At 44.3% G+C, this 12,236-nt stretch overlaps 2 protein-coding genes across 3 annotated transcripts; one reads left to right on the forward strand and one right to left on the reverse strand.

Annotated features, from left to right (window-relative positions):
• The first annotated feature begins 1,212 nt into the window (after positions 1 to 1,212).
• Positions 1,213 to 3,727, forward strand: LOC129588813 (uncharacterized). The gene is made up of 3 exons (XM_055483201.1): positions 1,213 to 1,822; positions 2,199 to 2,972; positions 3,128 to 3,727. Exons 1-3 carry the CDS (start codon positions 1,325 to 1,327, stop codon positions 3,446 to 3,448), a joined length of 1,593 nt encoding a protein of 530 aa, XP_055339176.1. The 5' UTR covers positions 1,213 to 1,324; the 3' UTR covers positions 3,449 to 3,727.
• A 1,874-nt stretch (positions 3,728 to 5,601) lies between these two features.
• LOC129588825 (uncharacterized) lies at positions 5,602 to 11,961 on the reverse strand. 2 transcript variants are annotated; one of them, XM_055483219.1, is made up of 3 exons: positions 10,256 to 11,961; positions 9,970 to 10,191; positions 5,602 to 5,667 (listed from the first exon to the last, which is right to left on the reverse strand). In XM_055483219.1, exons 1-3 carry the CDS (start codon positions 11,738 to 11,740, stop codon positions 5,662 to 5,664), a joined length of 1,713 nt encoding a protein of 570 aa, XP_055339194.1. In that variant the 5' UTR covers positions 11,741 to 11,961; the 3' UTR covers positions 5,602 to 5,661. The 2 variants fall into 2 exon arrangements, with proteins under 2 accessions (XP_055339194.1, XP_055339193.1); XM_055483218.1 differs by lacking the exon at positions 5,602 to 5,667 and adding an exon at positions 6,647 to 6,997.
• Positions 11,962 to 12,236: the final 275 nt, after the last annotated feature.

Genomic DNA, 12,236 nt, shown 5'->3' on the forward strand with positions numbered 1-12,236 from the left:
AAGTTCCGTCGGATTTTGACCATATAAAAATTCCACCGGCAGAAGATTCCGTTGGCGTTTTGACATTGGCCGCAGCAAAATATTACTTCATGCGTGTATTTCAAGAAAATAGCTCATTGACTTCGCGCGAATGTTGTTCTCTGAAATTACCACATAGGGCTGCTGAAATAGTTTTGGGAAACTTTAAGTAAGCAGCATTATAACTGGTACAGTACGTGCATAAGAGGCACACCATCTTTACATACAGTACAAGGCGTGTTACATACGTTACATACAGTACACTGATCGAAAGTGTACATGAACAATGAACACAGTCGATTCTTGTGCCCCGATTTAGCGCTAAAAGCATCTACTATTGTATAGGCTTGCCTGCAAGCGCACCACCGGTTAAGATTTTTCACTAACAATTGCGGTTTCTTTACGCAGTTTTCCTGTAGGTTGGTTGAAAAACCGTTCACGATCCCAAAAAGCGCATCATTTTTGACGCAGAAGACAAAGCGGAAACACAACTTTCATGTGCACATGGATTATTTCGCTCTGCACTTTAGCCAAAACAAAAAACTGAGAAACAAAAAACAAAGAAATCTAAGTGAAACCTCTAAAATGTTTCGAAATCTGCAGTGTTTCTTAATATCTACATAATGTTCCCTAAAATGTTTCCGAATCCCTTGTTTTGGGCAGAAAGCTGCACTCGGTAGTTCCGTGATTTCCGAAGGCGTGATTTTCCTTGATATTTGAACGTCACAAAATGGCGTATATTCTAGTTTCCTTAATTTACTTCTCGGAACATAAGCATTTATGCAGATGTTCATATTGAACGTTCAATGTACTTAGGACGGCTCATTTTCCCGGAAGCTGAGCAGTCCCGCCAATGTTGCCAACGCGAAAGTCAACGCATTTTCCGCGGTCTGGAAAAGGTTACTTTGCAGTTTGCACAATTATAGAGATATAAAATATTAGCATTATAAAACGCCAAAACTAATAAAACAGGTGAACAGCAAACGTGAACCACGCACGAGAAGCTTTCCAGTTGGGTAGTGGACATTACGGATACATGAGACGTTTATCGCCTATCTGTTACCGTTTGTCAGTTGATAAGATGTAATGCGCTTTTGTTCAAGCAAAACTTGATAAAATATCTTCTTCATTCTTTCTAAACGGAGATATCAGTTCTAATAACTGGTGCAATACGCGCTATTCAAACGTGAGGAATGCGACATCGAAACACTTTTCAGTTTGAAGTCTAAATTCTGTCAGGTTAAATTGTTTCGCTTCTTAGTTCTTATAAACTTAAGTTTCAATAAACCAGAAAAACCAATAAAGCATGCTTCTCTACGAAGATTCTGATCGCTTAGTGTACAAAATGAACGCAGTTGACATGGAAGTTGATGGAATGCTCCAGCACGGCCATGTCATCGACTTGGAAGAAACAGAAGGAGTTCCTTCGCATTTGATCGTTGATTTTGGATGTCCAGGGCAGACAGCGGTCCCGGTTGAATACGGAAAGCTTTTCGCTTGCTCCACCAACCTATCCGATGAACTGCCGAAAGAATGGCAAGGGAACGGTTCCTCAGAGAACAACGGGTATGAAGCGCAGGCGCTGCTGCGCACCTGTCCCGCACATCCGTGGAAATGGCATCCAGCAAGGGTTCTTATCGGTCGATTAGAGGGTCTGGAAACTTATGCGCTGGTGGAGGTCACGCTAGATGGACATACCGTCCGCGAAGTGCTCCCCCATGTTCAGATTCGCAAACCTCCTTCGTTGGAGGATCTGCAATCCGGAATGTTCCAACCAAGCCACTTCTACATTACACTGAACAGGGTGGGTGACAGGTATCTGACCACGAATGCTCTGGTACGAGTGTCTTCTTACCAAGAAACCCAGGGGAAGGAGGAATGCCAGCTGATCTTGTCTCTGCGGACTATGTACCGGGATTCGACCTACATTTAGTAAATTTCTTTTTCCTATTTTTTCAACCGCTTCGCATTCGCTTTTACAGTCTTGTGTCAGAGTATAGCTTTTCGAAGCGGCCCTATCGTCTCATCGCATAATAAAGGAATAAACAAAACACTTTTAGTACCTCAGTTACTGGTTGACTTGTACTTTAAAAGGTATTCTGTACTTACGAAGTATTTCCGGTTTTGTGTTAATTCATTTCACAAGGCATTTCGATAACGTTATGTTTTTGCGTGAATAGAGAAAGGACCATGATGGGTTCGTTGATCCAGGAGAAAGCGACAGTACTGCACCAACCGCTCGGGAACGCGGTTTGCTGTTACCGATAGAACTTCTGACAGAAGTCTTTCAGTCAATGGACGTCGTCCATCGATCGCGTTCGCGGCGCACCTGTCAACTGTGGGAAGGAGTGCTATCGTCCCCAATAGTGGCTCAGTTTGTTGCTGTCGAAATGCCTGCATATGACCGTTCGTTCACCCCAGTCCAAATTGCAACTGGCCTTTACGCAGTATACAGCGCGCTCTCCAAGCACATCGCTCCCGTCACACGAACAGTTTGTATACGGAATCACGATCTTTCTTATTATAAGGTGAGAGAAAGTTGGGAAAGTATCACATCTGCCGGTGTTGTGATCAGATATATCCACCAAATCCTAGATTCTGCCGGTGGCTTCCGCATCAATCGTTTGGTGTTGTGCCAGTGGACAAAGATGGAGGAAGGGAGAGCCACATTTGTGGAATTCGTTAACGACATAACTAATACACTTGCCCATATGGCGTCCGTATGTGATCGCATCCTCTGGCGGCATTCTCAGATACGCTACAAATTGTACCACAACAGATTTCAGTTCGACATCGCTGCTTTCACCTTGACGAACGTCAATGCCGCAGAGGTCTGGGATCTATTGGAAATGCACATGGATTGCTCTGACCTTCTGGATAAAGATACCGTAGCGCAGTGGACAGAGGACACAGTTAACGGCGATTACAATGCCGATAAAAGGAGACTTGTCGAGGTATCGGTTCTGTAATGTATTAACACCAGTAGAACACTGGCGTATGGAGATTTCTTTTACCCACATTGCCACAATGTCCTATCAATATTATATCATGGTGCTGGCAACGGTAGCAGCAAGTTAGTAGCAGCAGGTTATTGGTTGTATTCGTGCAGATTTTGATGGAGTGCCAAACTGGCGATCCACGTCTGGGAGCCTACTGTTCCAGTAAAAAGTGGACACTGGACAACCTAAGCAGTTTAGATATGAGAAAACTGAATAAAATCAGTTTAACGAATTTGGCACGTTGCGTGGCATTTGAAAAAGAGTTCGCCGCCCTTCGTCAGTACGATCCGTATCAGTCCGACCCATCATCTGAGGACGGCGAGAGTAGCGGGAGCTCAGAGGAAGAATCAGCGGAAAACGAAGCATCTTCGGCAGAACCGGAAATTAAAGAAGTTGAGGCACAAGAAGCCTGCAACAAGAAGATCCCTTAACAAATTCTGTTTTCCTCGGTCGAGTAACGTATTGTGTAGGGAGACGACATCGTACTGAGAGAAGGTGTAAGAAACGAGTAATTCGTTGAAAGCGTTGTTTTTGCAGTTCAGGTCAAACTATGATGTACTTAAACATTAGCAAAGATTCGATGCGAAACGTTGAAGTTTTTGCTTATTTTACATGACAAAGCAGGTTGGACGTCAATTCACAAAGCATGCGATTGAACAAGGTGAATTTAGCTTTCATTCTGCTACACAGTGATCGTGTCAGTACAAATCGTTATATCGTCATGTTCGAAGGTTATTAATAATTACACTTGTTCAGTTCTACATTATCAACAAGTAATCACTCTAAACTGAATTTTCCGCGTAAACAACAGCCTTTGCTGCAATAACGAATGAGGAAACGGTGCTTAAAATAAACGGTGCGAAACGGGGTGTCTAATGTCTACAATATACTAGGGTGGGACGAGAGGTGCCTATAAATATGCTCTGATTATTAATGTTCATTTAACTCTTCATGACCTGACATATTTTTATCCGTTAACGTCTAACTGCATCAAACAAGTGATTGCCATTGGTCTGTTCAGCGTTGCTAGCTAATCGAAGAGAGAATAAATCTGAAAGAGGCACAGACAGGCTACTGGACCTCTCCGCATTCAGCACACGGTTGGCGCATGGAGACCTTATACGGAAACGGCAAAGAGCCGGTGTGCACATGGAATGCCGTGGATGTGGAAGCCGATGGACTACAGCAACATGGGCACGTTGTCGGGTGGGAGGATGTCGAAGGCGCTGCGTCTCGCCTGATCGTGGATTTCCGGTGTCCGGAACAGCGCGCGGTGCCCGTTGAATACGGGAGAATTTTACACTGCTCTGGCTAGAAGAATCTCAACAATCACATCGATTTCAGTTATCAGGAGCCACCTCCTCAGTTTTCTGATGCGCCCGCGGATGTCAGTCACACTGACGTGGTGGTTTTGCTCCGCGATCGCCCTGCTCATCCCTGGAAATGGTATCCAGCTAAAGTGCTCATGTTCGGCTTTCGATATTTACGAGAATTTCTTTTGGTGGAGGTAATGCTTGCTGGGCATTGCTTTCGCGATCTACTCCCGTATCGCAATTGCGTTTCCGCAGTCCAAAGAGGTACTTCAATACAGAAAACTCCAGCCGGGTACTTTTGTACTAGGTACCGGCTCCAGTCAATGTCGGCGTTTGCTTGAGCAGCTGTCTCGTATCAACCAGCTCCACGAGATACCGGTACAGCGTTTCAAAGAGGCGTTTGAACATTTCCGTGTCCGCATTTCCGATTTGAACTTGAACCAAGCTGAAGGTAATGCATGTTCGCTCAGAAGAAAATTAATGTAAACTAGTTAAGTTGAACCCAAATTTGGTGGAAATCATGGATTTTGACGATAATGAGAACACTTATCAAAGTCACGAGTTTCCGGTATACGCAAAAAAATCAACAGAAGCCGGTCAGTTGCAGTTGCGATGTCGCAAACACGCCTAAGTTATGCAAGTTACGGAGGCAAGAAAGATGACTTCAGTCTGGTACTTCCACCAGTAATTCCCCAGGAGATCTTCTGCTTACTTGACACCATTGACCAGCAGCGTTGCCGACGCACCTGTTATCTGTGGGAGGAATTATAATCTCGCTGGAGCTCTGCCGCGTCGTCCATCTGCAGCTGGCAGAAGGGCACTGGAATGCGGATCCAGTACGGAAATCAGAATTACGGCGCATTTGCGTGCATTTTTAAACACCTTACGCCGGTCACACAAATAATCTGCATTCGGCATATTAACAACTGCGGTATGTACTACTCGAAGCCGGAACCACACGCGCATGCCGGCTAAGCACAGGTGGCGAAAGCCATTATGGCCCAAATTGGGCGCGTGATTCTGTATCATCGCGATTTCATTATCGTTGAAAAAGATATCGATCTGCAGCAATATATTGCCGTTCAGGCTGCATCGTACACCCGTCACGCTTTATGGTGTGATCAGATAGTCTGGAAGGACCTTCGGCTGTTGTTCCACACGTCAGCAGGCTGCACTGGTCGCTTTGGCATCCCGTTTGCAGCTTTCCATCTGGGCAGCATCAACGCGGCCCAGTGTCGGAGTCTGTTTGAAAAACATTGCGACTATGAGTTCCGGTTGGACGTGGAGCGAATTGCGCAGTGGATTGCTCACCAGATCCGGTCACAGTCCATCTAAGGCTGCAATCAAAATCGTTAATGGACAGTGCTATCAACACTTTACACATGAGCTGACTGTACTGGCAACATTTGTAGAATCATACGGTTCACGAAAACTTCGAAGTTCTAAACTGATTGTACAATGTGCCACATTTTATGCGGCATCTGCCAGGTTTTATCGTTTGCCAGTTGCCAGGGTGTCCAGGTTTTTTCGCTTGCCATTCCACTGGTAGCTGCCACTGCCACGTTTTACTCCCTGCCCCTGCCGTTGTAGACAGTCCGCTTCCCTAAGATCCCTTTCCAAATAGGGAGCCACTAGACCACACACGGCGAAGCTCTGGAACGCCCGTGGAGTTTGGCAAATACGAGGTTAATTGAAATGCCGGAAACTTTAGCAAACCGATAAAGTCACACATGGACGGCTTCTCACAGATCTTGCGACGTCCCCTTGCTCCAAGAACAGTCCTCGATCTCCGTAGCCTTAACACAGCGCAGATTTGGGATGTGTTTGAAAGACACTTGGTCGACACGCAGCCGGTTAATGTGGAGGTAATCGCAAAGTGGACGGCGGAGCAGATGCGGTCAGATTCCTATAAAGGATGCTGCCAGATCTTAGAGGTGACCTTGGGGTTGTTTTTTGTTTTGTTATAGCATGTCACGGCTGCGATCCGCGACCTTTTCAGCATCACTCACAACAGGATTGGATGTATGGCACACTTGACCGTTTAGATGTTCTGAAGGTGAACAGATTCTGTCTGTATGCACTGTCTCATTGTATGACGAAGGCAGGAGATTTGTCATGGTCCACCAGCGAAAGCTCTGACGGGGAACCGGAAGGGCGCTATATTGATTAAGTACTAGAACTAACTAACTGCTGCAAACCTTTGCGGTCTAAGAATTTATTTGTAAGAAGGTGAAAGCAATCAGTAAGAGTCTGCATGTTTTTAATGGGTAAAAATAGATGCTCAGTGCTCCACCAGCGGATGGTTCTTAACCTTCGAGCAATATCTACACACAAAGTCGCAACAGTAGTGGTAACACTGGACAGTAGTGGTAGTGGTAGTGTAGCAGTAGTGGTAGTGTGGTGCTCAGTTTTCTGGGCTGGAAAAGTGTTACTTTACGCTCTCAAAGGCACACGAAATTTCTGCGCATCATCATAATGGTCGCATGTCGTTAAGCTCAGTGGCAAAAAAAAGAAATAAGTTCACATTAAAAATTTTATTTAATTCATGGATCCAACCAAGATTTACCAATCTGTCAGCATTCCTTCAACCGACTAAATCGTGGAGGTTGGTTACTTCTTTGGTGATTGGATGATGCGCCGTCCACCGGTTTGTAGGAGCGCGTCCACCTACATATTTCGACCGATCAAACAACGAGTATATTCAAACACACTCCCTTCCTTTAGCCGTAGCCGCAAAATTTTACGACGCATAGTGTTCCGAAACAGCTGCACCATTTCTTCTAACGATCGCTGGACTATTAATTGCTGAGTAAATGCCGTCTGAGAGAGGCAGTGAAATGAATTTGAACCTATGGTCCCCGGTTGCTTAGCGAACTTTCCGGCAATAAAACATACCCCTTTAGCGAAGAACGTGCCGAACGTTCGACTTATTGCGCAGTAAAAGAAAGAAACGCACGACGTATTTACTGCACGTGTGTAGCCGGCAAAACAGTTAACATGTTAACGGTTAACGCATTAACATGTGAGCCGGGCTAGAATGTTAACGTTAACATTCCCGCCGGGCCCAAATGTTAACGACCAAAATCATGCAAGCTGTTCACTCAATCTCCGCAGCAAAATGATAGCAGTTCACGAATCATGGACTAAAATCAAGTTCAAATCACATTTAGACCCGGTCTGAAGTCCTGTACGAATTGCCTGTTCTCAAGCAGTGACAATACTGATCTTGTTCGTGTACTAAATTAAACTGGCATAGTTCGGTGCGGCACCGTAATGTACAGTAATACTGTAGGCAATAATAATAGCAATAGCTATAATAGCAATAGTTGGAGAAATACGAAAACTACAAAATTTAACTGCGCCTTAATACACAATTGTTCGAAACTGCTGACGAAAATTTATGTTACTTTCAAAAGCACGTTATTTTAAAATTTGAGGCATTAATTTTGCAGTTTTTCATGAAGCGGTCATGTTATATTACATTTACAACAGAGGAGGTTTTAATTTCCAAAAGTGGACTTCTTTTGCGCTTGCTGTTTGTTAAACAAGGAAAAGCAATTTTAAAGGAAGTAAAGCTTTTTGTTAACGCCGTTAACAGGCGAGCCGGGCTGGGATGTTCACGCTATAACTGTGCGGTAATCGGATTCTGCTAAATTATCAACATAAACCGCTCTCATTAAACGCTTGTACAAACGCTTAATTTTCTGCTAAGGCTAATACTTTCTACGTTCAAGGCTACTCGTTCTTTGTGTTTTCTTTATTCTGTATATTTAGTCTGCGATCTGCACTGAATTTGAGAACATGAGTGCTCGGCGGGGATGCTCACATTTTTAAAAAAAATTATGCATGTCGAATATCCATGCCTACGATTATCGCTGTTGGATTAAATCGTAACTTGCTCTTTTGTGCGATTAAGTATGGAATCTCAATGGGTGAGCTGCGGCTTATGAATATGTCACGGTCATTTATATTGACTGGCCTCCTACAAAAAAATGTAATGTAAGACAAAACCGGTACGTTTTTTTAAAGTTTTGTTATGAATTTCGTTTACACCTACGAAAACACAATTCTTTTTTGTTTATGATCTTTACGCTATACGAGCATTTAATAATTTACCCGTTCGATAGGCTGTACAGTAGTCAACATTGCGGTTATAAACATTCATAGGTGCCGGGCGAAGATGTTACCATTTTAAAAATATGGATGCCGACTACGAGCACCTACTTATGTTTGTAGGATGCCGATCACATGTACCGTGAACAGATTTGTGTACAGCAGTAAACAGTTGTTTTTTTATGCACTGCATAAATGCACCCCTATCCACGTCGAATCCAAAAACGCCTCTGCATGTGTGCTGGAGCCTGTATGCTGGCTGTCTGTCTACCCAACAGGCTAACAGCCGACCGCAGATAGGCACAGTAGTAAGCTAAGTTAAGTAATTAATAAGCAGAAAGTAGGCGTAGAAATTTTGAGCCGAAATATACTTCTAGTTTAGATCGTAAATTATTGATTCAGGAAAACTGCTGATTTCTTTTCGAAAAACAATAATTGTAACTCGCATATGCTTCAAAGGAAAAATTGTAATAGGTGATAAAAAATGAGTGTAAAATTAGGGTGAAAAAGAGAATTTCTGGAGAGGGGAATGGATATGAGAAATTCAGAAATGGGCAGCTCTGGTGTGAGTGATATATTTTGGCCAGGTTTTTGCGAAAAGAGACTTTGGCATTTGGGGTGGGCACAAAATTAATATATTTCTGCAGCGAACAGAGTGCGTGCTTTGTGCGACAAGTGCGGAGCATGACAAACTGTGACCAACAACTGCTATAATGTTATGCCACATACTGTATAAATAGATATCCACCGACATTAAGGCAGTTGACAAGCGTTACAAAATTACCACCGCCCGGAACCACCGTTAACATTGGTGCCGGGCGGGGATGTTACGCTAACACGGACGACCCGGCAAGGATGTTAACGCATATTATGTGCGATAGTAATCTCACAAATTAATAATAAACTGTCACAGCATTAATTGCACCACAATTGCAGATACACAAATTACAGATGCTAGGCTGTCTGTCTACCTAGCAAGTTAAACAGCCGAGCGCAGGTATGCGCATTGGTAAGTAAATAAGCAGAAAGTATGTGTAGAAATTTCATGTCAAAACATACTTTTAGTTTAAGTCGTTAATTACTGATCCAAGAAATTTGCTGATTTCCTTTCGAAAAACAATAATTGTAACTGACTGATATTTATGTCATCTTCTTGTTCCCGCAATTGTGCGTTTTGTTTCCGTTTTATGCCCCTTTTGCTTGCTATTTTGCGACATTCATTTTTCAACCCCTTAATAAAAACGTTTCTTGCAATAGCGGCAAAATAATTAAACTCGATGCTGGTAAATATCATTAAATACATTAGAGGATTTGTTTACCCATATATCCATGTACAGCGTGTACGATTTTGGTCGTTAACATTTGGGCCCGGCGAGAATGTTAACGTTAACATGTTCGCCCGGCTCACATGTTAATGCGTTAACCGTTAACATGTTAACAGTTTTGCCGGCTACACATGTGCAATCGGCTTGTGCCAGTATCTGGTATATAACCTAATTTTACACTGAAAATCTTTGGCTTTTCACCTTGTCCTTTCCATCACTTTCGCCTATCTCTTCACCTTCTCCAGGGGTTTCACTAATCGCCGACGAGGCGTTGCTCGCCTCGGTCACGTAACCGGACAGAACACACAAGCAGATCTTATTCAGTTTCCGAATGTCCAGACTGTCAAGATCTTCCAAAGTCCAGTTCCACTGGAAATAGCTCGAAGCGGGACGCGGATCACTGCTCTGATACGCCATCAGAATCTTTAAAAAAAACCATGATCGTTGCAAATGGATAGGCAGTGCAAACGAAGCTCTCCAGCCATACCTCGGTAATCTGACCGCACTCTGAGAATTTTGACCGGGTGTGATATGCAGTCCCCTGAGTAATACGATCCATATCCACGAGCTTTCGCTGCTGGCAATGTTCCTCGAATAAATCCCAAATCTGCAGGGCGTCAGTGTGGTGCAGACGGAAAACCGCCCGTGGAATATGGAAGTGGATGTTGTATACGGGTGCAGAGACCGATAGAGAATAATCGGTCCAGATTATGCGATCACACCATACCGTGTGACGCAAGTATGTTGCAGCTAAACTGCTCAAGTAGCCTGGCAAAGTACGGCTCGCATTCTCATTGCTAAGCCGACGATGGGACAGAATCACGCGTTCAATGCGTGCACCGACAGTGCCGACGACCTTGCCAATGTAGCCCAACGCTTGACCGGCAACTGTATAATCTTCGAATTGTGGGTAGCGAAGAGTTTCGCTAACGGACTCGCGTATGCAGATGGTGCGCGTGACTGGCGTGATGCACTTAAAAAGACAAGCGTATGCGCTGTAATGCGGAATCCAGTGATCTGCCGCCAACTGAACATGAACATCCTGACCACGTTCCGACGCCGTCAGCAGTTCTTCCCACAGTGGACAGACCCGGCGGCAGCGCTGCCGGTCAATAGTGGCCAATGACTGCAGTACGTCCTTTAAAATTTCCGGCGGAAGTCTTAAAGCTGGGCTGTCGGCGTTGACGCATTCCGCATCCATCTGATTATTTTGGCTATGTGCTTCAATCGATAATACTTTCACAGGATACCTTATGGAGACGCGGTAATAATCAATCATACTTTTGAGCGTGGAATAGCGCACTGGTCTCGCGCTGGTTCGTTGGAGATAGTGGATCGTCGAATTGCAAAAGTATTCAATGTGCAGCTTGTGTTCCTCTTGGAGCTCACGGAGGAACTGCCTCTGCATCGCAGAATCCAACAAGAAGTATTCTTCAGGAACACCGCACAGCCGCATCACAAATACACCCGGCGAGAGTTGTCGGTGGCGGAGTTCTGCTTTGGCCAGCGGCATGCGCATCTGCGCCTGCGGAAGCAGCTCTCGTGTGCGATAACATCCCAGCATCACTTCAACGCATGCCCATTCTTTTATATGAAGCCCGAGCATTAGCAGTTCACCGAGATACCACTTCCAGGGATGACTAGGATGGTTCCGAATTAGAACCTCCACGTCAACGTCATTGGTATCATTGGCAGAAGCAAGGGCGCCGGACAATTTATCTTTCAGGTGTTTGAAATTGTATTTCAGCGAATTTTCTCTGGTGCGGTGGTTGGCAGAGCAGTCGAAAATTTTCCCGTAATCAACCGGTACCGCTCGCTGCTCTGGACATCCGAAATCCACAATGAGACGTGGAGCGTTGCCTTCGACATTTTCCAGGCCGATAATATGGCCATGCTGAAGCAGCCCGTCCATTTCCACGTCCACCGAATTCCATGAGTACACATACCGCGTTTCGTTTTCGTATAAATACATGTTTAATTAGCGGAATCTCATATTCGCCAGAATATATTTCCGACAAAAACTACGAAAGTGATCGAGAAATTCGAAAATGCGAGTTTATCTATCAGCTCGATGAACATTATTTTCCCCATTGCATATAATGCAGCGCATGCCTAAGGTGCTTAAGAGCAATTTTTATGCTGAGTCCGGTTAACGTGACTACCTTATAACAGCTTAAAGTCCAACATTACTTTCTCTTGCACCTGGTTTGTTTATTAACAGCGGCATGTTTACTGCGAATCTCTTCAGCCCATCGTCAGATTGCCGCACAGTCAGGAATGATTTGGATTATCGATAACTGGTCTGTACAGCCAGAGTTGCTGGAACTCATTTATCTGTCAGAAACGTGCAGTGCACCGTTTTTTCCGTTACTTTATCTTCGATTTTAGACCGTCTTCTTGTCTCGGTGTGTAAACCGTCTGTTTACCGTTTGCATAAGTCGTTAATAAGCTTTAAAGACTTGGAACGT

Source organism: Paramacrobiotus metropolitanus, unplaced genomic scaffold (genome assembly GCF_019649055.1).
Source record: "Paramacrobiotus metropolitanus isolate TYO unplaced genomic scaffold, Prichtersi_v1.0 Parri_scaffold0000031, whole genome shotgun sequence".
NCBI lineage: Eukaryota > Metazoa > Tardigrada > Eutardigrada > Parachela > Macrobiotidae > Paramacrobiotus > Paramacrobiotus metropolitanus.